This window comes from Fusarium coffeatum (assembly GCF_003316985.1).
Source record: "Fusarium coffeatum strain FIESC_28 chromosome Unknown BRIP53273_contig_107, whole genome shotgun sequence".
Classification (NCBI taxonomy): Eukaryota; Fungi; Ascomycota; class Sordariomycetes; order Hypocreales; family Nectriaceae; genus Fusarium; species Fusarium coffeatum.
In genome coordinates, this window is record NW_022157900.1 from 223,854 (window position 1) to 249,223 (window position 25,370).

The 25,370-nt window shown below is 48.5% G+C and overlaps 6 protein-coding genes across 6 annotated transcripts; 3 read left to right on the plus strand and 3 right to left on the minus strand.

Annotated features, from left to right (window-relative positions):
• Positions 1 to 552: 552 nt before the first annotated feature.
• FIESC28_04979 (uncharacterized protein) lies at positions 553 to 2,411 on the plus strand (the record flags this gene model as incomplete). Its single annotated transcript, XM_031159126.1, has 2 exons — positions 553 to 2,228; positions 2,276 to 2,411. The coding sequence occupies 2 exons, from the start codon at positions 553 to 555 to the stop codon at positions 2,409 to 2,411; spliced, it is 1,812 nt and encodes a 603-aa protein (XP_031016891.1).
• A 1,973-nt stretch (positions 2,412 to 4,384) lies between these two features.
• Positions 4,385 to 4,903, plus strand: FIESC28_04980 (uncharacterized protein; the record flags this gene model as incomplete). The annotated part of the gene is made up of 3 exons (XM_031159127.1): positions 4,385 to 4,463; positions 4,564 to 4,761; positions 4,812 to 4,903. The coding sequence occupies 3 exons, from the start codon at positions 4,385 to 4,387 to the stop codon at positions 4,901 to 4,903; spliced, it is 369 nt and encodes a 122-aa protein (XP_031016892.1).
• A 791-nt stretch (positions 4,904 to 5,694) lies between these two features.
• FIESC28_04981 (uncharacterized protein) lies at positions 5,695 to 7,078 on the minus strand (the record flags this gene model as incomplete). The annotated part of the gene is made up of 3 exons (XM_031159128.1): positions 5,695 to 5,779; positions 5,833 to 6,845; positions 7,046 to 7,078. The coding sequence occupies 3 exons, from the start codon at positions 7,076 to 7,078 to the stop codon at positions 5,695 to 5,697; spliced, it is 1,131 nt and encodes a 376-aa protein (XP_031016893.1).
• A 1,044-nt stretch (positions 7,079 to 8,122) lies between these two features.
• Positions 8,123 to 10,388, minus strand: FIESC28_04982 (uncharacterized protein; the record flags this gene model as incomplete). Its single annotated transcript, XM_031159129.1, has 4 exons — positions 8,123 to 9,816; positions 9,861 to 10,177; positions 10,228 to 10,258; positions 10,307 to 10,388. The coding sequence occupies 4 exons, from the start codon at positions 10,386 to 10,388 to the stop codon at positions 8,123 to 8,125; spliced, it is 2,124 nt and encodes a 707-aa protein (XP_031016894.1).
• Positions 10,389 to 11,659: 1,271 nt separating this feature from the next.
• FIESC28_04983 (uncharacterized protein) lies at positions 11,660 to 13,315 on the minus strand (the record flags this gene model as incomplete). The annotated part of the gene is made up of 2 exons (XM_031159130.1): positions 11,660 to 12,708; positions 12,760 to 13,315. The coding sequence occupies 2 exons, from the start codon at positions 13,313 to 13,315 to the stop codon at positions 11,660 to 11,662; spliced, it is 1,605 nt and encodes a 534-aa protein (XP_031016895.1).
• Positions 13,316 to 14,531: 1,216 nt separating this feature from the next.
• On the plus strand, positions 14,532 to 20,021 carry FIESC28_04984 (uncharacterized protein; the record flags this gene model as incomplete). Its single annotated transcript, XM_031159131.1, has 1 exon — positions 14,532 to 20,021. One exon carries the CDS (start codon positions 14,532 to 14,534, stop codon positions 20,019 to 20,021), a length of 5,490 nt encoding a protein of 1,829 aa, XP_031016896.1.
• Positions 20,022 to 25,370: the final 5,349 nt, after the last annotated feature.

Below are 25,370 nucleotides of genomic sequence, written 5' to 3' on the forward strand. Positions count from 1 at the left end.
ACCATGACAAGATGCGAACCATGTCTCATCTGTTCCCAACCCTCGGGATCAAGAAAGATCTAAAGCTTAGGATACCAAAATAAAGTAGCCTAAACACAAGTCTAAACTCTCATAAAATGTTCATATTATTTCATCTCTTAGGCCTTCGGCGGCCAATTCTGATACCCTGTCACCCTACAGTTGCAGTTCGCCGAAGCTAGTGACGGATAATTGGCCGAGCCAAGAGATGGGGTTGATGGACTCGGTCACCGAGACCGAATTACTCCAACCAGTGTAAGTGGATCGTTACTCGGTGCCGAGTCCGTTATCCACAAAACATGACTTCTCATGATGCTGTACCGAACCTCATGAGTACAACATTGTATTTGTGAATTATCGGGTATTACAGAGTATCCATACTCAGAAGATAATATCTCGGGGTAAGATCGACAGGGTGAAAGTGTTTATCACAACTACAACTTGTCTCTCTTAACAACCCCTCACTCATTCTCACTCTGACCATTTCAACTTCATTCGTACACCTCACCTTACACTCCAGTACCAACCGCCGCCATGTTAGACAGACCACCAATCCGCATAGGAAACGTCTCCGGCGCAACAGGCGACCATCCCCATGCAATGTCCCGCATGGTCCGCACAGGCAACGTCAATGTTATAACAGGCGACTGGCTTTCCGAGATGAACATCGCCTGGAACGCAATCACAAAGCAAGAAGTCGATCCCAACCTCGGCTATGAAAATGGATTCTATGAACAGCTTGACGAGTGTCTTGATGATATCATGCAGCGTGATATTCGCGTGGTCACAAATGCTGGTGCGCTGAACACTGATGCGCTTTATGAGAAAGTGAAAAGGCTTTGTGAGGAGCGCGGGTATGGGGATGTGGTTGTTGCCAAAGTGCTGGGCGATGATGTCTCGGAGACGGTCATGAAAGGTGATGTGAGAGTCACACATCTAGATCACCCAGAACAAACCCTCGAAGATTGGGGTTTTGAACCATGTTGTGCAACTGCATACATCGGATGCTGGGGCATCGTCCAAGCCTTACGATCTGGCGCAAAAATCGTCATCTGCGGCCGCTGTACAGATGCTTCTCCCGTCATGGGATCCGCGGCATGGTATCACGGCTGGCGAGAAGATCAATACGAAGAACTTGCCGGTTCTTTACTCGGCGCTCATCTCATTGAGTGCGGTCCTTATGTCGTCGGTGCGAATTTCTCTGGTTTCAAAGATTTTTTACCTGAGCTGGTAGACATTGCTTTTCCTATTGCTGAGATTAATTTGAAGGGACGGTGTGTTATTGGGAGAACGGGTGAAGGTGGTGGACGTGTTACGAAAGAAACTGTTACGGCACAGCTTCTCTACGAACTTCAGGGCCATCTCTACTTGAACCCTGACGTTGTAGCTGATCTTTCGTCCGTTCGCGTCGAGCAAGAGTCAGAGAATAGAGTCTCTGTATCTTGCGTCAAGGGTCTTCCCCCTCCACCAACAGCAAAGGTCATGGTTGCTGCAAAAGGAGGATTCCAAGCAGAAGCAACCTTTTACATCAACGGTCTCGACGTCGCTGAGAAAGCAACCATGATGAAGAATCAATTGGCGCATATGTTCAAGGATTCCAAGTTTAGTCGACTTAGCATTGAGTTGTACGGTACACCTGCTGAGAACCCGACTTCTCAACAAGCAGGTACTGTGTCACTCCGTGTTTTCGCTCAGGCGCGAAAGAAGGAGGATATCGATGCGTCTAAGTTCAAGGTTCCTATTTATGCTCTTCGCATGCAAAGCTATCCCGGGTATCACATGAACTTGGATTTCAGAACCATGGTTCCCAAGCCTTTTATGGAGATGTTTCCTGCTCTAATGCCTGTCTCAGCGATCGAGCACCGTGCTGTGATGAGTACAGGAGAAACATATCCCATCGCCCCTCCTACACAAACAGCTAAATACCCCATCGTACGACCAAGCACAGAAACTCATGGACCTGTCGACATGCTCACCTTTGGTCCGACCGAGTATGCACCACTGGGCAGTATCGTGCACGCAAGATCCGGCGACAAGGGTGATAACTCCAACGTTGGCTTTTTCGTTCGACACGACGATGAATATGCTTGGTTGAGAAATCTTTTGACTGTTTCTAAGCTGAAGCAGTTATTTGGGGATGATTGGTTCAAGATGAATCCTGATCGACGTGTTGAACGTGTTGAGTTTGCTGGTATCAACGCTGTGCATTTGTAAGTCAAGTTTCTCTGTAAAAGTGGTCATGCTAATTTGTGTGTAGCCGAGTTTTGGATAACTTGAATGGTGGCATTGCCTCCTCCGATAGGATTGATGGATTAGGGAAGGGCATTGGCGAGTATTTGAGAAGTCGGTATGTTGATGTACCAAAGGCGTTCCTGGATAGAGGAAGGATTTAGAGACATGAGAAAAGAATCTTTGCAATCACAAGTTGAACTCATACAAACAAAGACACTTGAGGATTCGACCTGCTTAAGTAAACAAGATGTCATCCACGAGGCATCAGCAGACGAGAAGGGATAGACTTCAGGCACCTCCTCTACACACCTATCAGCAGCCTTCATCCAAACCTAACCTCGCCTCTGTCTACCCTTTATATACTGTAACAACTTAGTATACCCTCGAGGAGAGTGGTACAGTGGAATCCGTCCTAGAACCTAGGGAACTCTTTGAAATTGCGAACCTAAAACTTCTATCACCCACTGCGCCACTCTCCTTTTTGCTCGTGTTCGAACGCCGGAAATTACAAAAACGATCACTTCCGTGCCCCCCTGGAATACTAAAATAACATGTATGATCTTCAGCGACGTAGCTACACACTGAAATCACTTGTGAGATTTAATCCTGACAAGGGGCCTTCGCTTGTAGGGAACGTCGTGTTTGAATCTATGCATATTAGACTAGTTAGCATTCTTGTTACTTGAGACTATTCAGCTTCCTTTTTCGACGTTCTCTCTACTACCCCTATTTAATGTCTTGTTCTTCTTGGGTAGGAGTAGGATTTAGAGACATGAGCAAGAGGCCTTGCAATCACAAGTTGAACCTGCCTGGATAAACAATATGGCATTGGAGTATCAGAAGCCTAAGGCGACGAGCGTATGACAGACACAAACTTTAAGCATCTACTCTGCACACCGATTAGCAACCTGCATCTAAACCTAATCTCGTCGAGCGCAATCGTCAGCGAAGTAGCGATACACTTTAATCGATGTGTAGATTTACTCCTGATTCTGGGAGCCTTCGCTCATACAGAGTGCAGAGTCCCAAGTTCGAATCTACACACACAGAAAAGAAATGCCCCAAGCACACACCAGAGGATGATGGCTTTTTTTTAGTCTTTTCTTGGTCTTTTGTCTTTTTATTGGCGCTTTCTATACTATCCCCCTTAAACGTCTCAGTCGCTGGTTCTTCGAAAAGCCTCTCCATCAAGATATCCGGCGGCATTTGCAAAGGCATACCAAAGAAGATGCACAACACGATATGAGGAAGGATACTCAGAAGATGTATCGCGTAGAGTCTGGTACTCTCAACGCCGATGAAGAGGTTCAATTATCGCACCTCTTGTTCGGGAGGCAGTTTTCCAGACTCCTCGGGGTAGAAGTTGAGAGTCTCATCAATCAAGGCAAGTCGAGGCTCGTCTGGAGGTAGAAGACTTACCATGGGCTCTTCCAATCATTGGAGACTTTGGAAATTCAGTAGAGGGAACGAATAAGTAAGAAAATGGACGTGTGAGAGGTTGAAGATGGAAGGGAAGAGAGTTACTGTTGAGTAGTGAAGACTTGAGGATAGGTGCAAGAGAGTCAACAAGAAGTAAAGAACTCAGCAAAGCGATCAGCAGTCGTATGTAAGAACAAGACAGACAAGTTTATAAGGCCTGGCTCTCACTGTACGAAGGATATTAGGAAGCTCTATAGAAAGGAGTAGAGGCAGAGGAGACAGTTTATAGTTCTGCAGAGCGTATAAGTGGTAAGCCTAGAATATCTAGCGCTAGTACTTTAAAAGGGCAAGATCGGCAGAATGCGACAGTCTGATCGGCTCAATTGTGGCGGTGATTCAGAGTCTCATAATAGTACTCCTTGGAATAGCAGAGATATAAATGACCACCACAGCTTGACCTCTTACTCTCTGTTAGTCTCTATCCTGCAGCTCCTTTCCTCCATCTATAAATTCGTTCCTCTGAACCTTGACTCTACAGTAACGTCTTGACTCCTACAACACCACTTCCTCAATCAGTGAGGATATGAAATGATACTACAGTCTACGGTATTGCTGTCTCGCTTTTAGTCTTTGCTTCTTCACTCTATCACACTTGACTCCTCAACAATTCAACTCTGTCGCGATACTGCTTTCATTCGAGCTTCATTCAGCTACAATGGCTCCCAAGAAGACTGTCCCAGCGAAGTCTACCGCTACAAAGACTCCTGGCAAGATCCTGATCGCAAGAGAGAAGGGTGTCAACCGAATGGCGTGAGGACAGAGGGCTCCTTGGCATAGAGCCACCCAGTGTAAGTTTCCTAGACCTACTTTGATCCATATCTAACACCTTTCTAGAGAGATGGGACGAGGGCTCTGCGAGAGCTCGTCTGTCGACCAAGCGATTTAGCTACCATTCGGACCGGTTTACCCTTCTTTGCATGAAGATCGTCAAAGAGCAGAACCCCACCACCTTTCGCTCAATGCATGTGGAAAGAGAGGCGATTAACGCTCTGCAGAAGAGCGCTGAGAAGCATCTCATCTCAGTTCTGGAAGGTATATACTCCATCTTGTTGCTTTACTGAGCAAATACTTACTTATCTTAGGTGTAGCTGTAGTTGCAGAGCATGCGGGTCGAAAGGCCCCCATCAAGAAGGACTTTGAGACTCTGGAGAGCCTCCGCCCTTATGTCGGATAGGCTCTATGTGCTCAGGTTGGGGGCAGGCTAATCAAGGCCCCATGAAGAACTAGGGACTGAGACGTTGAATGGGGATAGCATAAGGAACAGTCTCAATAAATGCTCACTAGTCCAAATCGATTGTTACAATCACTTGTTGTAATCAATTTACCTACACTCAACAATAGCAACAGGAACTTGCCTCGTCTTTCTGCTACCAACGTCTTGTGCTGATCTTAACTTACATGAAAGGACCAACTTATTTCGTCTCTTGTACTCTCGCTGGTTACTTCTTCTGACACTCAACGCCTATTCGTCAATTGACTAGACCACTCTTCGGTGCAGCTCCAACCGAGGTTGTAACAGCTCGGTCTCCACGATGAAAGCGCTCGCCAAGATCCGACAAATGCGCGCAATCCATCAATTCGAGCATCTTTGCGCTGATATGGGACTGGGAATACGATACGAATTAAAGATCATTCTAAAAACAAACAGTACACAGAGCCAACAGAACATCACATGTGACACAAAAATTGGACTTTACAATATATTCAAGACTGCTCAAGTTCATGTTACACGTACAATCTCCTTCACTTTGCTATATCTTCCTCTGCTTTTTTCGTCGCCGCCTCTCTCGTAACGCCTAAATCCGCAGACTCCTCTCGTCATAGGTATATATTCGATCGAGGTAATGGTGGGGGGTGTGAGTGATGTGCGTATATTGTCCAAATTGTCCCCGTGGGACAAGACAAACGAAAATAAAATCAACGCATGGTTTTGTTTTGGTGGGGATATCACAAAAGATGCTTCATTTAAACGGTCTCGAGCTTGTCGAGGATGGCACGGGTGAACTCGTGGGTGGTGGACTTGCCGCCCATATCGGGAGTGCGGACCTTGCTGTGAGGTTGTTAGTGATCTAATTCGATTTCAATTCTAGGATTGTGACTTACCCCTCGGCGATAACGGCGTAGGTGGCCTTGGAGATGCGGTTAGCATGCTCATCGAGACCAAGGTGTCGCAGCAGCATGCTACCGGACAGAAGCATAGCAGTGGGGTTAGCTTGGTCCTTGCCCTTGATGTCAAGACCGACGTGACGGCAACCAGGCTCGAAAACAGCGACCTCACGGCCCATGTTGCAACCAGGAACAATACCGGGACCACCAACAAGGGCGGCACCAATGTTGGACAGGATACCACCGTAAAGGTTAGGCATGACCATAACGTCAAACTGCTGAGGACGAGAGACAGCCTGCATGGAGGCGTTGTCGACAATCATGTCGTTGGTCTCGAGAGTGGGGTAGTCCTTGGCGACCTGGTGGAAGGTGCTGCGGAAAAGACCATCGGCAAGCTTCATGATGTTGGCCTTGTGGATGCAAGTAACCTTGGATCGACCGTTGGCGAGGGCGAAAGAGAAGGCGAACTTGGCGATACGCTCAGACTTGGCGCGGGTGATGATCTTGAGGGACTCGACGACACCCTCGACGCTCTGGTGCTCGAGACCAGAGTACTCACCCTCGGTGTTCTCTCGGATGATGCACAGGTCGACGTCCTTGTGGCGGGTCTCGTAGCCGGGGATGTTCTTGATCAAGCTGATGGAAGCATAGATGTCAAGCTCCTGTCGCATGGCGACGTTGAAGCTCTGGTGGCCGGATCGGCTGATGGGGGTGTGAAGGATACCCTTGAGACCGAGCTTGTTGCGCTTGAGAGAAGCGACAGACTCGCGGAAAGCATCCTCAGTGCGGCCGGAACCCTCAAGACCGGAAACCTCGATCTGCTCCCACTCAACGGGGACGTTGTCGGCCTTGAAGACGGTCTTGACAGACTCGGCGACCTCGGTACCGATACCATCACCGGGGATGAGGGTGACAGTGTACTTGCCGCCGAACTTGGCAGGCTTGAAGATGTCGGACTGGACGGTGGCGAAGGATCGGGTGATGGGTTGTTTGGCGACGCCGCGCAGCAGCTGGAAAAGTTAGCGATGTCAATTGGTGTTGAAGTTTGTATCAGTGAGCCATTTGGGTTGTTGCAATCATTGTCCTTATGCAATTCAATCCCTCACTTGCTACGTCGCAATCATGATGCATGCCGTCACCAATGCGGGCATTCCTCCAAATGTACAACAACACCAAAAAGCTCATCATGACACAGAACAAAGTAACATACCTGAGCCGAACGAAGAGATCCTCGAGACAACATGATGACTAGGTGGGGGGTATCTTAGAAAGGTAGAGAGGAGAGGATAAAAGCTGTCTGCCACACGAGGAGAATAGAGGGGAAGAATGTTTTCAAGAGTAAAGTTTAGAAGTCATCGACGGGAAGGAAAGAAAGAAAGCAAATCGCGCATGGCCCTCTATTCGTTGCCCAGTCCCGTTCCCAGCCCAGGCTCCCCCAAATCCAAGAAAAAAATAGCTAATATGCCCTGGAACTGCCTGAATTGGTGTCGCATTGGCCGAGCTTGATATTTTTTTCTTTCGGCCGCCGATCGGAAAACGCGATTGTTCCGAGCTGTCAGTGGACACCAAAGCCCGGAGCCTTAGTCCTCAAGCGGTAGCTTGTGGGGAGTTACGCCGGCTCGGTCGCTAGATTTTAGTGCTCCAGTGGCTCTGTTGGGTTTAGTCTGGCCGACTGAGCTATGGACGCAAACGACGTCACGAATGTCGAGCATGAACAATAGACACCATTTCGAGTCAATGAGGGTATATTTATATGCATTTTATCTGGCTCGCTCCTATCTTGACCTCTATATCTTTCAATACTCACAGAAATGCTGTTCAAGTCCACTACAGACGTATCATGATACCATGACATAACGAGCTCTATTCCCCATGTGGAGCTTTTACAGCGGGTCAAGAAAATCTTGGCAAGTGTCAGGTTGCAAGCATTGGGTTGTTACTCGGACTTCGTACTTACGAAACTTACAATAGGCTCCGAACTGAAAGCAGCAACCAACACTCGATGGTGATAAGCTCAGGATGTATCGATTGAGACATAACACATAGTGCACAGGAATATGCCAATGGCTACTGTAGACATGCTTACTTGATACGTCACGAAACATGTTCATATCCCATCATATTCACTGCACGCTATTCCTATTCGTAGCATGCCATATATCCTTTGTACGTTCATCCAGACTACTAATCCTTGATCCTTTATCATCTACCCGCCAGGGCTCATAATACTCATAACATGTACAATGTCAAACCGAACTCCAAACACCATGCCCGCTCAACACAGGTACTAACCCTGCACATCTTCATCCTCGTCTAAAGGCTCAACTCGTACAAGGATCTCCTCAAGAAGTCCTTCCAAGAAACTGCCAACCTCTCTACCCATACCAACAGGCTCGGCCTTGTCATAATGATCAATCTCTTTGCAGACATGTGCAAGTTTGTAGACTAGCTTCCTCAATTTCTCATGCGAAGCCTCTGCCCTCTGCTGTTGAGGTGACATCTGAGCTGGGGTCTGTCCAGGCTTATACATATGCTGAAGATTGATCTGTCGCCGCTTAAGCGCTTCTTCCAATGCAGGAAAGATGACATCGTTAAGCGCATCCAATTCACCGTTGGGATTAGCTGGCGCAGGCGTAGGAAAAGCCGAGGGGCCAGTAAACTCGGATGGGCTAGGTGAAGATGCCTTTGTCGGAAGAGGTCGAGGACCTTGAGCTCCTCCAGGCACCGGCACAATAACCTGAGGTGTGGGGGCGTGCTGTAACGACGGCATCCTTTGCTGCGAAACAGCCTGGTTAGGTCTGTATGCAGGGATCTCTGGTAGACTCATTTGCTTGGTAGTTGTTGGCCGTGCTTGATGTGCTGGTGGAGCAGGTGGTAGAGATCGCTGTGGTTGCGGCTGAGTCTCAGTCTTTGGTTCATAACCCAAGTTGAGCATGCCAACTTCTCGCTGCAGTTGGTCTTGAAGCTCGCGATCGTACTCTGGAGACTCGGGCACAGGTGCTGTATGTACTGGTCGCAATGGCCTAGGGGTGTCTGCACTATCTCTAGTAGCTGCTTTCATCGGGGTCTGCGGCAATGCTCTCGTAGGTGATGAAAATCCCGGTGGTGATGAGAGTCCTGGAGACGGGAGTCCTGGTGGAGGCGAGAGTCCTGGTGATCCGAATCCTGGTGGTGGTGCAAGGCCCGGTGGATGATATTGTGTCTGAGGAACAGCCTTTCGTTGTGGGCTCGACTGTCTTGAGTTGGGTGCCTTTACAGTCTCAAGCGGTTGGAGTCCATAGTCTCGCTTCATCGGACTGGTCTCCCGTCGCTGCTCGCCATAATCTTTTTCACTTTCCAGAGGTCGTGAAGCACGAGCATTTGTCGCATTCTCGTCCAATGCATTCAAGCCCGGTCGGTTGAAGATACCTCCACGGTCACCAACAAGTCTGACAGTACCAAAGTCCCACATGTCCTCATCAACTCGCTCACGTTCTTGTGGAGGACGACCAATGTTGTCAGAACCCCAGTTATCATCATCCTCTCCCTTGTGTGTGGCTGCCCATCGTTGGTGTCTTTCAATGAGCTCAGTAAGATAAGTTGTCCGCTTCGCCCGTCTAATAAACGGGTGGCGCAGCATATCCTTGGCTGTTGGTCTATCCTTGGGATCCCTCTGTAGACATAATTCAACAAAGTCCTTGAAGGCTTTGGTGAAGTTGCCTTCAAGTCTTGGTGGAGGGTTCTTGGGGATGAGGAACAGAACTTTCATAGGGTGAATATCGGCATATGGGGGTTCTCCATTCGCTAATTCGAGAGCTGTGATACCAAGAGACCAAATATCGGCCTTGTGATCGTACCCAGATTGCTTAATGACTTCTGGGGCCATCCAAAAAGGAGTTCCGACAAAAGTATTCTTCTTGGTCATTGTTGCTGAGAGTTGACCCGAGACACCAAAATCGGCAAGTTTAACTTGGCCATTGCTGCTAAGAAGCACATTGGCAGCTACAAGCGTTAGTGGTGTTTTGAGAGTTGAGCAACATTCTTACCTTTGACATCTCGATGTAGCTTCTTGTCTGTATGAAGATAGTCCAGTCCCATAAGCAACTCCCGCACAATGATAGCGATGTAATCCTCGCTGATCAATCCTGGCTTCATTAGGTCGGCGCAACTTCCACCTGAGCAAAACTCCATGACAATCCATAGCTCTGCACCTTTCGCGTAAGATCCATAATACTTGGTGACATAGGGGGATTGTAGCTCTGACAGGATAGCAATTTCCTGTATAATATCTTCAACCTCATCTTCAGCGCTTTCAATGTCAATGACTTTGATTGCAACAGACTGGCCCGTTCGTTTATCGACTCTGTATCGTGTTAGCCATGTCCTTGGCAGTGGCGCAAGTTATCGTCGTACCCTTTGTAAACCTTTCCGAAACTACCACCACCTACGCAATGTTAATATCCATACCCAAATCTCCCACGACAGGACTGACCAATGCAGTACTCCTTGGAGTAGAGAAGCTCCGGGTCTAGAGCTTCATTGCCCTCCTCAACGTCATGTTCACGGTCCGCCATTGTATTTCCGTAGGAGCTTGTGCTTCAGCAGCTTGTGCTTCGAGTCGCGCCCCGTATTTTCGTTCTTTGGTCGAAGGATCAAATCGTATAGGTCGTCGATAGATGCTCCAAGCTTCCTCAGGTCAGAGCAGCGCGTGTAGTCGCTTCGAAACAATTTAGAGTGGGATATCGTAGATTTGGCGGTGTCGCTAATTAGTAGCAACCCCACCACTGGAAAAAGAGTCGTCTGGTGTCGAACCGGGCTCGTGGTAGCGTCTGTCTCAGGTGATGAGAATAAGTAGAAGGTAAGAAAAAAAGGGAGAAATAAAAAGGGAGATGATGATGTGAAGGGAGCTCGAGCCTGAACCAGCCGAATTTGAGAAAAGAAACGAAATATGCTGTCGCACAGCGCAGCCAATCCCCGCCTACGCAAGGGAAAGAAACAACATGCAGCCAAAACAAGCAGGCACAAGCTAAAGCTAAGAAGGAGCAACAGCTAGACTAGTGCCTATTACCTTCTGAGGTGTTTTGTATTGTTGCTGTTTACAAGGGCAGGTGGGGGTTGTTGAGGAGCAACCGCTCCAAGACCTGACTGCCAATCAATCAAATGCATTCATCGAGCCTGAATCGATCTGCTCATGGCTCTTCTGTTCCTGGTGTGACCATGACCTTGCCTTGATCCCTGTAAGTGCCCGTCTAGGAGTGGTCCTCCTCCCCGCACCCGACCTGAGCGCGGGCAAGATCTCCAGCTAGGCCTCGGCCTTATCTGAATTACGTGCATTCAGAGGATGTTCGCGACAGGAAATGTAAAGTTACTGTCCTCAAGGTTTTGATGTTTCTGTATCTTGAAAGAATTACTGGCTATCATGCTCTGTTCATCATGGTGAGACACATTAGGAATGCATTAAATGGAGCCGATCGACGGACCAAGCGGCTAGACCAAATGCCATTGGAACAAAACCATGAAAGATTAATTACCATCCAGTTCCTTGCAGCCGTTCCTTGCAGGTGGAAATTATGTCTGATGTTTGTCGTATCAATCTGACTCATACGCAATCACAAAAAGTACAGCATTATCTCAATCATGTATCATTGCTCGCGGCTATGAGCCGGCTGAGACGTCTAAAGATAGTATCCTCCCTCCGACTGTAACCAGTCTCAATAATGCTAATTCGAACCTGCCTATCCCACTGACCGCAGTCCAATACACTCCATGGCTCCGATAACTATCTATCTGCAAATGCCTGCTGGTCCGTATAAGAAAAACACGTCTCATCAAATAAACTGCTGACTCAGTCCTCAATGAACTCAATCATCACTGTGCCCTGCTTCAATCCTGTGTCTGCGATAGTGGCATCCAAACTCTCAATGAGGTCCTGTCCAGCTGGCATCTTCTTGAGTTCAAACTCGATTCCCTCCTTGCCTTCCAGAGGTTCGGCCTTGAGCCACTCATAGATTCTGCGCACTTGGTCGTCCAGGTTGAATCGGCGGATAACACGACCAGTTGGATGTCGGAACTGGATACGTGTTGTAGTTGTTGGGTTGGCATCTGGCTCGGTGTGCGGGTTTGTGCCAGAAATCTTAGCCCACGGGCTCTGCTCGACTGGAGCTTCGGGTTCCTTGCCCTTGCCCATCTCTTCGGGTGCCGGTGACTTTGTCAAAGCATCAGGGTCATGGACATTAGGTGTTGAGGAGCCTCCACTTCCAGAAGCACCCTCCAAGCTGTTCTTGAGAGCCATTTCTAGCATCTCATCCTCGGTCATACGGTCAACGTCCAACTTCTGGGGCTTGCGAGCTGTTGCTTTGGCGACAGGGTTCTTGCTGTTGGCCGCAAGGCTGTAGCGGTCCAGAAACTCGGCGAGTTCGGCATGAAACTCCTGAGCAGAGGGGAAAGGTCTGCCGGTCCACACCTTGACCTGCTCACCAGTTCGCGGGTCGATAATAGAGACGTGAGGGTAGTTGTCGGGATTTTGATGGCTTTCGTTGGGAAAGTAGAAAGTAAGGAATTCCTGGGCGTCAGGGAAATCCTTATCATATTGGAGGAAGATAAAGTTCTCTCCAACAAGTTCCTTGACAGACTTGTCCTTCCAAACATCGCGGTTCAGGGCCTGGCAGTTAAAGTCGTTCATATCCTGGAGGTTAACCATGATCCACTTCTTGTCCTCCTTGCCCAGAGTACGCGCGTCATCCCAAGACATTCGTGCCATCAAATCATAAGGAGGGCGGAACAGATCCTCCAGTCGTCGCGCATGGGCACCGTTCTCGTTGGACGTTGAAGGTGCAGAGCGTCGTTCGGGATCGGCCCATATTTGCTGAGAAAAGGGTCCTCCTGCACGGCCGGCTATTGAGGTTAGTACAGTACCGAGACATACAGTAACACTCAGTCACTCACGTGGATTTTGCCTCCGCCGTTGTCTCAGCTGCTCGAGGAAAGCTGCTTCCATTCCGTCGTCATTCTCACCACCGCCCCAACCAGGTGCCACCAATGTCTCGGTTGTTCGCGCAATTGGTGCTCGCACATCATCCGGGTTTCCTCCTGATCCAGACCCTTGATTGCCTCCATATAGTTCCTCTTGCAGTCGCTTGGCCATAGCCGCATCCTCTTCTTCTTGTGCCATAGCAGCCGCATGGGCAGCAACAGCTCTGTCGTTAGCGCCTTCATTGTCGCTAAAGTCCTCGAGTTGCATGTCCTGGTCATCGTCGCTATCGATGTGGATAACTCCCGCCGAATCTTGTCTGCCAATGTTGCCTCCTGATGGTGCTACGGGTGTTGTCGCTGATTGTCCAGTTGAAGAAAGACCAGCTCCAACACCAGAAACCAGGTCAGGGTTTTCGTAAAATAGTTCGATGGCACGCTCAAAGTTACCAGCAGTCATCTCAAGGAAGCTGCGGGCGACATCGGTGCTTGCGCCAGTAATGGCCATAAAGGTGGAAATGTTGTCGTCCATGGCGGCGACGCTCCGACGAGGGGTTTTAGGTGCTGGTATATGTTGATATCAAGAGATCGTCCGTATACGATTTGAATCGGGGATCGAGTGACGAGTGACAACACGTCGGTTGGTGATATCGCAAGGTTCGGTGTAGCTCTTGTAGAAGCAGAATCAATGCCCCGCTGTTATCATAGCGGGGAGGAAGGTTAAATAATCGCTCGCTCTGAAGGTTCCACGTGAAATAGAACAAAGTTGGTATAGAGTTTGTTCTCTGTCAGCTCGTCAAGACAGATTTCATATATGAAAGACGTTGCTGCACATGTATCGCTGGGTGCAAGGCAAGAGTTGAAGATTGAAGTGAAGCACAGACATCAAGACAGGCACCCAACCACAGTGACGCAACCGGATCAGTGGAGCTAAATGTTCCTTCTTTGGAGGGGCAAGTGACAGGGGATTAAAGAGAACGGTGGCGGAATATCGATGACGCGACTGCTGGATGAGCTTACCCTAGAGGTCAATGTTTGTGCAGTGCAGTGTTCTTTAGGTCGTGTTATTCAGAAGGTCTTTAGTATTGACGTCAAGTGCATTTTAGAGTATCTTTATTTAAGCTTAAGCAAAGAGAGCAAGCGTCATTGCAGGTGGTTGAGCGCTATCGTGAAAGGTCTCTTCTCTACTGCGATCTTGCGTATACGTCTTTGTTCCACAAACACTGCACCAGATATGAAAGCACGTTGACATCCGCAGACTTCAAGCTACGCGCGCAAAGAATACATACAAGATGAATGCATTCTGAATCTGACTTTAAAACAAAACAACAACGTCATGATGAGAAAACATTGACTCTGGTACACACTTACGGGCAATTTGGGTGTACACCACTCACAATGAGCTCACCCAAAGGAAGCTACAAGGAAGTACTGGGAGCAACCCCGCAAGCTTGAAATAATTAGAATAAAAACAAACATAGATCTATATTCTTGATCATATGTTGCTTCGAAGGAAGTAGAATCGTGAAGCTCTTCGAAGTTGTTGACACGTGACACTGTCAGCCAGCTTAGTCATGATTCTAGTCGTCACGATGGTTGACTTGCGACTGGCCTCTAAACAGCTATCAGCTGGCGGGAGCTTCGTCATTTGCTGCCTAAGACCACCAAATAAATCGCATCCCTGAATTTACATAGAACTCCACTGCGCTTTGCTTTCATTTCTGTTTATTATCAGCAAACACTCAGTCATGGCGGCGCCTTCAACGAAAGAAAGAGAGCTCCAGCTTCTAGATAGTGTGGAACTCAAGATCCTGGGCGTTGCCAACAAGGAGAAGAAGCTACACGAATTGTTACAACGATATCTTCCGCCTGTCATTGTCAAGGCTGCTAGCGAACATGCTCCGGTTCGAGCTAAAGTCGTTCAGATCTTCTCCAGACTAAAGACATTTATCCAACCGTCAGAGGTCATCCTACCTGTTGGTGCCCTTCTTGATCAGTACAAGTCAAATGACTCTCCACTAGTCAAACAGCTTGATATCTCAGGGATACAACACAGCGTAGAGCGCCTGGATGACTATGAACGAAGAGAGCTTATCCCCAAAGCTTTAGCTGGTTTCTCCAAGGACAAAGGGCTTGCTCGAGCTGGACCTTTCTTCAACATCATTCTTCGACTTCTTCTGGATGCCCGGATACCACCAAGAGGCAGCAAAGATGACACCGAATACCGACAAGCGATCGGACTCTCTGATGAAGCTGATGCGAAATTCCTTGCCAACCTTATTAGCATCTTTCTACGACTACGGAACCCTACGCAAAACCAGAACTGGACCGAAGCAAACCCGACTCTAACCAAATCCGAGCTCGAGTCGCTCGCTGTGGAGAGTCCAGAGTCGCAAAAGGTCTTTGAGAGAATGTCAGAGCTAAAACTCAAGCTCGTTGCCTTACTCGCAAGTGGCGCCTTCACCGACGAGGAAAAGTTCCTACCTGCACTTTATGCTGCTTCAAGTTTCGATAACAGGCTAGTGTCTGCTGCTGAGGAAGTGTTGAAGCGAAGTTCCGTCTCCATGGAGGATGAGACTCTTGTGAAGCGTCTGTTTCATGCTCACTCGATACTACCATCGACATACCGAACTCGTATTCTCAACATGCTCTCAAAATCCACAATCTCAGCAACTATGTCTGACGACATTATGAATGTTGTCAAGCTCAACTTCTCGACTGCAGATGAAGCCTCAGACACCTTTTCACAAAGCTTACTACCGAAAAGTACATTGGAACAAGTCAAACTCCACACTGCTGCGTTCCAATACCTTGCTTGGGTAGCTCGTGTTGGGCCTTCACAAGAAGGATTTGACATTGCTGTTCCTCTAATCAACACCATGAGCGGCTTCATCGAGGGAGACGGCTGGCCTGTCCCCGAGAGGACATCGCACGACGATATTGCACTTCGATCCAAGGCATACGAGACAATCGGTGTACTGGCGAGAAGCGCCAATATGCCTATCGAAACGCGACTAAACCTTGCCGGATGGCTTTTCAAGTCTTTGTCCCAAGATCCTACCAACGACGCCGTTGTTAACATTGATGGCGCCCTTTCTAGCTTGACTACCAACATTCCAGCTACTGCAGGCAGTGAGTCTGAAGAATTGAAGGCAATGTTGCTCACATACATGTCTCTTCCTGACGAGCCCCCTGTTATCAGGAGTACTCGTCATGCTGTGGTCAAGTGGGCGAACCAGTGCCTTACATTTTCCGATATCCTTGGCCGTTGGATCGATGTTCTAGCAATCGGAGCTCACCAAGATGAGAGAAGCGATGTTATTGAACAAGGCCATAAAGGTCTAGATCCTTGGACTTACCACGCACATGCCGAGGCAGACCCTGCCCTGCCGGACTGGATGGAAATGGTGGCCGTCTTCTTTGGATCTCAGATCACGCCAGAAACACACGCTGATGCAGCTCCACCTGATCTCAAATTCCATCACTCTGTGTTTGAGAACTTTGAGGGATGTCGAAAAGCTGCTTTCCCTGTTGCATTGAAGTACTGCAAGCACATCATGTTCCTTACCGCTCTCAAGGACTTTGAGGTGCAACCTGATTGGATGCAGACCCTTGATGCTAGAGTCAAGACTGATATCAAGACTCGAGAGAAGATTCTTGGGTATTTGCACACTGTCGATAGTGCGTATGTTGTCTTTTACCTCAAGGCTTGTCTGGATGGAGCCTATCTCAAAGACTCCCCGATCACCGAAGAATGTCTGCGTTGCTTCGTTGACGTTGCCTCCCTTAGCCCTGGTGGTGCACTGGGATACTTGACCGACTCCAGCGAGGGTCTCTTCAAGTTGATAAAGTCAAACAACAAGGAGATCCGATCACTAACAGCGCGAGCTATGGGTATCCTCGTGTCACATTTAGCAAATGACGCTACTACTATCAACAACTACCGTCAAACTTTGATCTCGTTCTATGAGAATGCTGAAAAGTTGGTTGGACCTGAACTCAACGCGGCAGAGGGAGGACTACTAGCATACAGTTACGTGTGCTCACGCAGCGTCTACTATGGACAGCCAGTACCTGAAGATGTCTCCTATCCCCTGCACCTTCTCACAGGCGAGAATATACGCTCCTCTCTATATGAAACTGCACTGGAGGCTTTTGCTCAGCTATGGACTGCTGGTCTGGCTATTCCTCAACGCGAAGGAGACCATCCTCTGGAAACAGTCATCAGCAAGCTCGTCACCCAAGCGAAGAAGGGCAACGAGAAAGCAATTCTTGCACTTGGGAGATTGGCCGCTGGATTGAGCGAAAGTGAAGAGACCGAAAAGGAGAGTGAAGATGGCTGGTCACACGGAATTATTGGCAACATTCTCAAGGAATTGTTTGCTCTGCACGAGATCAAGCAAGTCGAGGTTCAATTCACCGTCGGAGATGCAATCACTGCAACCTTGGCGCGATGGGAATCCGACTACGTCAGGTTGACTTTGGACGTCGAATCTCGCAGCTGTATTCAGAAGCGCAATGGTTCTAGGGGAACACTTCTTACTGCCGTTCTCAACAAGATCTTCGCAGACTGCAAAGCCACAAAGCCATCGCTGCTCAAGGCTTCGGGCATCTGGCTGTTCTGTATTGTTCAGTACTGTTCCCATTTGGAAGAAGTACAGTCAAGGCTACGTGAGATCCAAGCTTCTTTCATGAGACTTCTCAGTGCGCGTGACGAGCTCGTGCAAGAAACTGCCTCTCGTGGTTTGTCTTTGGTTTATGAACGTGGTGATGCGGATCTCAAGAGTGCCCTTGTTAAGGATCTTGTCTCTGCATTTACAGGCACTGGCACTCAGCTCAAGGTTGACCAAGAGACAGAACTCTTTGAGCCTGGTGCACTTCCAACTGGTGAGGGCAACTCAATTACTTCCTACAAGGACATTGTCAATCTTGCCAATGAAGTTGGTGATCAGAGACTTGTGTACAAGTTCATGTCGCTGGCTGCAAATGCTGCAACCTGGTCAACCCGTTCTGCTTTTGGTCGCTTTGGCCTCAGCAACATCCTGTCAGAATCGGAAGTTGACCCAAAGCTGTATCCTAAGCTTTACCGTTACCGATTCGACCCTAACCAGAATGTCCAAAGGTCCATGGATGACATCTGGAAGGCACTTGTCACAGACACAGGCGCCGTTCTCAGCACGCACTTTGATGATATTTTAGACGATCTTCTCAAGAGTATTCTGGGCCGAGAATGGCGTATGCGAGAAGCAAGTTGTGCAGCCATCTCCGAATTGATCCAGGGTCAACCATTCGTCAAATATGAGAAGCGATACCGAGAGATTTGGACCTCAGCTCTGAAAGTCCTTGATGATGTAAAGGGCTCTGTCAGAGAAGCCGCTTTTAAACTCTGCAGAACTCTATCCAACACTCTTGTTCGTCAACTCGAGGAGGGAACCAGTGGATCTGCTGCCCAGGGGATGATGAAAGAAGCTCTTCCATTCCTTCTTTCTGATAAGGGTATTGAAAGCTCGGCCAAGGAGGTTCAAGCCTTTGCAGCTATTACTGTCATTGAGCTTACCAAAAAGGGCGGCAAGGCTCTCCGGCCATTCATCCCAGACATGGTTCCTCAACTCCTGGGTTTGTTGAGTTCCATCGAACCCGAGCAGATCAATTGGCACTACCAACGAGCTGGAGAAGATAGCAGAGACCAAATCGACAAAATCCGATCACAAATGGTGAACCGGTCTCCCATTTCGGAAGCCATCGAGAACTCACTGCGTTTTATTGATGCAGATGTCATGGCGGAACTGGCACCTCAATTGGAAAACACCATCAAGACTGCGATTGGTATGCCAACAAAGATTGGATGCAGCAGGGTTCTAACAACACTGTTCACACGCCATACAAACGACGTCAAAGGTGTCAGCAACAAGTTCCTGCAGATTATGGAGAAGCAGACTATGGACAAGAATGACGAAGTCAGTCAAGCATATGCTCGTGCTACCGCGTACATGTTGAGAGTTGCATCAGACTCAGCCAAGACTCGTTTCTGCAAAAAGTTCATTGATATGTACTTTGCAGCAGAGGAAGAGACACGTCGTCAAAAGATTGCAGATGTGATTGTGGCGTTGGCCAAGGTCTCACCTGATCATTTCACTGCACTCGAGACTCAACTGCTGCCGTTCTCTTTTCTGGGTTCTCATGATACTGATGAGTATACTGCCAAGGTGTTCAAGGAAGTATGGGAACAGCACGCTGGAAGCAGCCGCACTGTCGTTCGCTACGTCCCAGAGATTGTTTCCCTTGTGGAAAGATGCTTGGACACTGCGCAATGGGCTCTGCGACATGGCGGAGCTTTCACTGTAGCTGCAATGGTATCTGATGTTGCAAGCGCAAGCGACGCCAGTGGTCAAATTAGCGATGCCAACTTGACCAAGATCTGGCCAGTCTTTGAGAAGACACTGGCTCTGAAGACCTTTGAAGGCAAAGAAAAGCTCCTTGACTCTTATCCTCAATTTGTTGAGAAGGGCCGCAGTCTCTGGTCTTCAGACTCCAAAATTGCTGCGCAGATGGAGAAGATTGCTCTTCGAGAGGCAAAGCGCAACAATGATGAGTACCGTGTTCATGCATTCAGCTGTCTATGGAAGTTTGCCAAGGCTCGCGATGATCTAGAGATGCTCGACAAGATCACAGAAGTTGTGACACCCTACCTTGATGAGTTGAAGGGCGAAGATGACAATGAGGACAAGATGGATATCGATTCAAAGGATCACGCCAAGAAGGAGCAGCTTGCTGAAAAGACTGCCTCCAACGGCTTTGAAGCTATCGCTCGAGGATACAACCGCACAACCATCAAGCAGGATTCCCTTCCAGTCGTGACAAAGATCATCAACATCCTCAAGCCTTACCTCGAAAGCCCCAACTTTGCTTCAATCAAGCGACAAGTTTGGTACGAGTGTGTTCGCGATCTCATGGATGATGCAGTATCTCCGTCAAAGCAGCAAAACGACGAAGGCGCCGTGGCGTTGACTTATCTTTTGAGTCTTGATATCGACTTGGTTGATACTGGCACTGAATCACAGAGAGTCATGAGGGCTAAGGCTGTGGGTGCTTTGTTTAAGGCAAAGGCGAGAGGTGTGTTTGGTCAGAGTGGTCCCGATGGGGCTCAGTTGAAGGGGATGGTTAGCAGGGCTTTGGAAGCTGAGAGATCGCTGGAGGTGCAGAGGGTGTTGAGAGATATCCTTGTTGAGATGGAATAAGCCGTGTAAGGCCACCAAGCATGGAGCTCTGGTCAATATGCCTGTTGGGTGGACCACAGGCAGATCTTTCGGGAACGAACGTGAAATAGAGTATAACAACAATAGAGAATCTACTCCGTATTCTCTGAAGATATAATGTATACTAGTGAGGATAGCGGTATACTTCATAATTTTAAGATCCCAAGCCATGTCACGACGTTGTCATCATGCCATGTCTCACGAACATCTTACGACTATTCAAACCTGTATCACAACCTACCTTTCACTCAAGCCTAAACAATGTGAATGCAGTACAACAACTGCCCAACGTTACATATCCCAATCATGCCTAAAGAAACCCAATCCATCTTCATTCTCGTCAAACTGAAACAAAATCAGATGATTCAAGCGACACAGAAAAAGGCAGTATCCTCTACGGTTTGCCACTGTTCAATAATTCAGGGTCGCCGGATCGGACGTTGAGCTCGGCCGGAAACGTCGGTGTTTTTGAGATCCAGTGTGACGGAGTGCATGGTAAAGTCGCCGAGTGCTGGAGTCAATTCAGTCGTATGCAACTGTGTCTTCCGTTCTTATCTAGCCCTCAAATGCCAAGTTGGAAAATAGACACTATTGGTAGAAAACTGTGACCAACATTTTGTCTACAAAGTGGAAAAGACAAGGATGGCAGTAGTTGATGCCCCGCACCGATATTGGCACGCCGAGCAATCAAGATCGCAGCGATGCTACTGTACCGAACAGAAAAAGGCACGATGATGCCAATCTTGTGTCATGAGCATGAAAGACTCTCTGCCGCTCCAAGCTACTGATAAAGAACCAGTCAAAAGTCACGATAGCCAGCATCTCGCGATTCAGTCCTTTGTTCAGAGTCGCAGTGGGGAAGAAGCATCGGGTTTTCTAAGCCGCAATTTGCGTCACCAGTCTGCTGCTGGGTTTCCCACGAGGGTTGCAAGGTGGGATGGACGATCTGCAAGTAGCAACCAGGCCCCCGGTCCCAAAATTGATGAATGCGGTTAAAGGGGAAGCACCAGAAGCATTAGAAATTCGCGAAGCCGTTATGTAACGCCGAGGATGGGTCTTTTCAAGTAAAAGTATCGTGAGGACAAAATTCAAGCAATGTCTTGAACAACTTGGCTCTCATCCAAGCAATGCAATTCCTTGAAGACAGTTTGTATGATGCACTGTATCTGCAAGTCGTCTGACCGATCTTATTGGATATGCTAGTCCTCGGAAGTTCACCAGTCATCATCAAGGTTAAAGATGCTTTGTCTTGCAGAGCAATGTCGCATGGTGGTAGTCAGAAATATCTTTGGTGTGCAGAGCGATCCACCAGCACGATGCCCGGAGGCCTGGAAAAACCTCCCATTTGTTGACAATCCAATTGGATTAACGACGGCGTGCTGCAGTGGCACACTTCAGTCGAGACGGTTCCAATTCCCATGTGGTGACGGTGACCTCAGTACAAAGTGGGCTTGGTGCTTTCAAAGTGACGATAACATCGAAGCGTGAGCAATTCAAGTTGGAACTTTTTGCGAGTGAAGCGAGGAAAACCGACGCGCTATCACAAAGTTGGTTCAACCCTGGTGCGGTCTTGATAGGGTTTTCTGTCTTGGCGCGGCAGGAGACCGAGATCTTGCTGGAACAGGGCATTTTGGCATGGGGTTTTGTAGCGCTATAGTCTAGCTTTGAGTTGACACTTCTCAGAGGAGGGTTTACCACCAGGAACAATCAGCACCCATGATCGATCCCAAATAGGTCAGGCAGTTCAGTTGGTTATCCCCGCTGACTGGAAGAATTGCAAAGAACATTTGGCAAAGGACACTTGGCTTTGCAAGGTAATGCTAACCGATGTTGATGCATTGGCTTGCATTGAATGATCTTCGATTGTCGAGGAATGACCATCAAATGAGCGTTCCGTTGGATGTTCCTGTAATTCAAAATCACGACCGAGCTCGTGCTGTAACTACTGGTAAGCTGCCAGTTGTCAGGCGTCTCCGAGACCATGTTGCAACCCTTCGTTTCGGCGTTGCTATTCTGAGCTCGCTTGTCGCACGTCGCTATGACGAGCATTCATGAGGCTTGTCAAGGGATTCTGGGGTTGACTGAGGAAATCCAGGGCTGGCAAGCATTTCCATATTGAGTTGATTGGCGTCCACTTTACAAGGCCGGAGATATTCAGATAAATGAGAGGTTGAAACATTGTCGCTCCTGGGTGCGCCGTGCATTTGTGATATGTTCGCGCTTCATTCGGCTAACAGGATAGACGCAAATGGGATGCTGCTCGTCGGTGAAACCAGCAAGCGAGGTGATAACGCTCCCTTCATTCCTGCTCAAGATTGACCGAATGCCAATTGTATTCAATGCATTGACTCAATCATGCCAAACATTGCTTCTCTGTTGTCCTTCCGACGAGTCAAAGCCCTTGTTATCAACAGCGATCATTTTCATCTCCCTGCTCTCAGCTCTGATCGTATATCACCAGCCGGTCAGCGTTTGTCTACAGTGCCGCACTTAGATCGGGTTGCTTTCCAGGCCATCGACCCAGATGCCCTATGATTTCATGATCCACCTCCAGCAGGGCTGTTTTCACAGGGGTAGTATTGCTGGTTCGTCTCGTCAGGTCGTCCTGTTTTCAGCGCCCAGCATCCGCTGTTCACTGTCCAGCTTCCAGTCCAAACGGTGCCCAGTTGCACTTGGGCACTAGACCTGAGATAACGGCACGCCCGCCGTCAAGGATAGCCCTGGTTGCGGAGAGCCACAAAAAGCCTTTTTCAGCACGCCAGGTACCCAAGCATGGCTGAACTTGGTCGGACAGCGGTACTTGTCAGTAGACCATTTAACAACCGAGCATTATTAGGGCCCATTACCAGTGGCCAACAAAGCCATTGTAGCCTCGAGTATCGAGGGCCGAGCTCTGGTATTGTTTCGTAAAACACTTTGACCATCGCTATCGCCGCAGCAAGTCCGTTAATTGTCTGCATCACGATGATCATGAAGCTGCTAAACCAAAATGCCGATACTGTGCGTAAGAGTTGAACCGCTAGGGCAAGGCCCACAGCTCTTGTCGTTGCGTTCTTGTTCTCCTCCCTTCCATTCACTCCACATAGCGACACACACTTCTTTCAAGCCACGCCCACTCTCAATGGCTCCGGCTCTCAACTTCCAATCGAAAGGTATTTCGATGTTGTGCGTTGCTTCTCCAAAAGCCCTCCCCCTCCTGTTGAGTAGCGTTAAGAAGGCCTAGATAACTTTCCCTCCCATATCTCAACTCTGCTGTGAATTGCTTCTGACCACCGTCTTCATTGATTAACATCGTTTGTTCTTGTCTTGAACGCTTTGTGTCACGGAGTGTCCGTTGCTGCGCCTGCTTGTCCAGGTCCACGCTACCGTTACCATCATCTCATCTGGATTCCGTGCACCTGCAGCCGCTCCGTCACTCTCCAGTGACTTCACAGCGTCATTCGTCCATTGAGGTGTTTCAGTACCACCCTTAGCAAGTCCACACCAAGATCCAAGATCCCCTTGTCAGCGGATACGGCAGCCCACACCCCCTGGTAGACAATTTTCCCCTACCGGTACCCTCGTCCCCGCGTGCCCCCGATTGTTCCCAAGACAAGACCCAAACAAGGCAAGGTTAAGAAAAAAAAGCTCGTCTTTTTTCTTCTACCCTCTCCCGCATTACGACTCATCCCACGACTCTCTTTCTATTTCCCCTCATCCATCTTTGTTCACATCACGGTTTTCACGGCTTTTCCCTTGCGCGTGTTTCGGAAATTTGGCTGTGACAGTTACTGTTGTTTTTGTTGGCGCCTAAAAGTGAGTGAGTTTTCTTTGAAGTTCTTTGTCTTTTCGATTTCGTTCGTTTCTCTGGCACTCGTGGTTGGTGGGAGGTTTGTGGGATCTTGAGCCGGACATCAGCTTCACAACGTTGCGCGCGCACACCATCGACATAATTGAACTTCGAAACAACAACCAATATTCTGGCAGTCGATTCCTGCTTTGAATTGAAATTTTATTCCGATGGTCCGTAAAATAAGTACAACCCTGTACTGCCGGTCGCATCTGTCATCCGTCTCGATCATTGCGCCATGACGTCTCGATAAGACCGAACGACAATTTCCGACCGAGGTCAGCATGACATTCTGTCATGTACTGAAGAACACTTGTCATAACCTCAACAAACTCGATTGTTGGAAAACCGCCACTACCTATCTTCGATCAGTATGCTCGATGTGCATAACAAACTTGTGGTGGCAGCCTGTCGCAATGTCTGGGCGACGAATGGAGAGTTGGGCGGAATATTTGAGATTGTCGAGGAATCACTCATGCCGATATGATAAAGTCCAACGACCATTCAAGTTCTGGAAATCAAGGCCAATGGATGGATTGGATTGTCCCAAACCCCCACATTCGGTCAGAGGATCCAAGCCATGAACTTTCCTGGGCAACTCGACTGGGCAACAGGCAATGAAACTGCCACGAAACGATGTCTGGCATGTGAATACCGGTCCGATGCGAGAAGAGGCTGAATGCTGGAAACCACGAATTGCCCAAACTGGACCACGAGAATCCGGAATATGGACGACGGACTGGACTTGGAGAGGCTCGAGTAGATTGCTAACGAAAACCCAGGTTAAGCTCATTTCGGGAACGTTTGTAGCATCTTACCACATTCCTTTGGAATCTTTGGTAAAGCACCTTTCCCGTGAGAACGACGATTCGGCGTTTCGCATCCCCTATCACTATCCTCAAAAGCATTTCATTGCTTGTATCGGCGTGACGGCGTCTTAGAGACTTGATTCGCATCTGTACGGATACTTTTCGAAGTGTTGTCGTTTCCTCTCGGTTTGGCAGATTCATATTTTAAGGACTAGACTCGGCGTGAAGGTACAGTTCGGCATCGGTATCGGTCCTGCATTGAATCTAACATTAATTCTTCAGGTCTTACGATCCAAATAGCGACTTACTTCGTTGTGCTTTCGGTACTCGATTCTCCTGACGGTAAGTGCCAATTGCGATGCCCCTCATTGCCCCGCCATCGATCGCTTTCGGTCAGCGCACTCTTGTGGCCGAGTTTGCCATGCGATCATAATAATATGACCAATGCAAACCGAATTGATCGAAGATTGCGAAATTTAAATTTCCTTTCTGACAGTGTTGGGGGTGGGAATTTGGAGGTTGACGAGTTCTTGCCTTGCCAGGCACCTGCCCATTCACTTTAAAAAGTGCAGGCACGGTCGACCTTCCTCAACCTTCAACGCTTCCCTCCCTCTCCGCCAAATTCCCAACTTTCTTTTGCCTCACAATCTTTCATGCGGCGCGTTTGTGCTGACAATTAGTTGCTAGCACTCC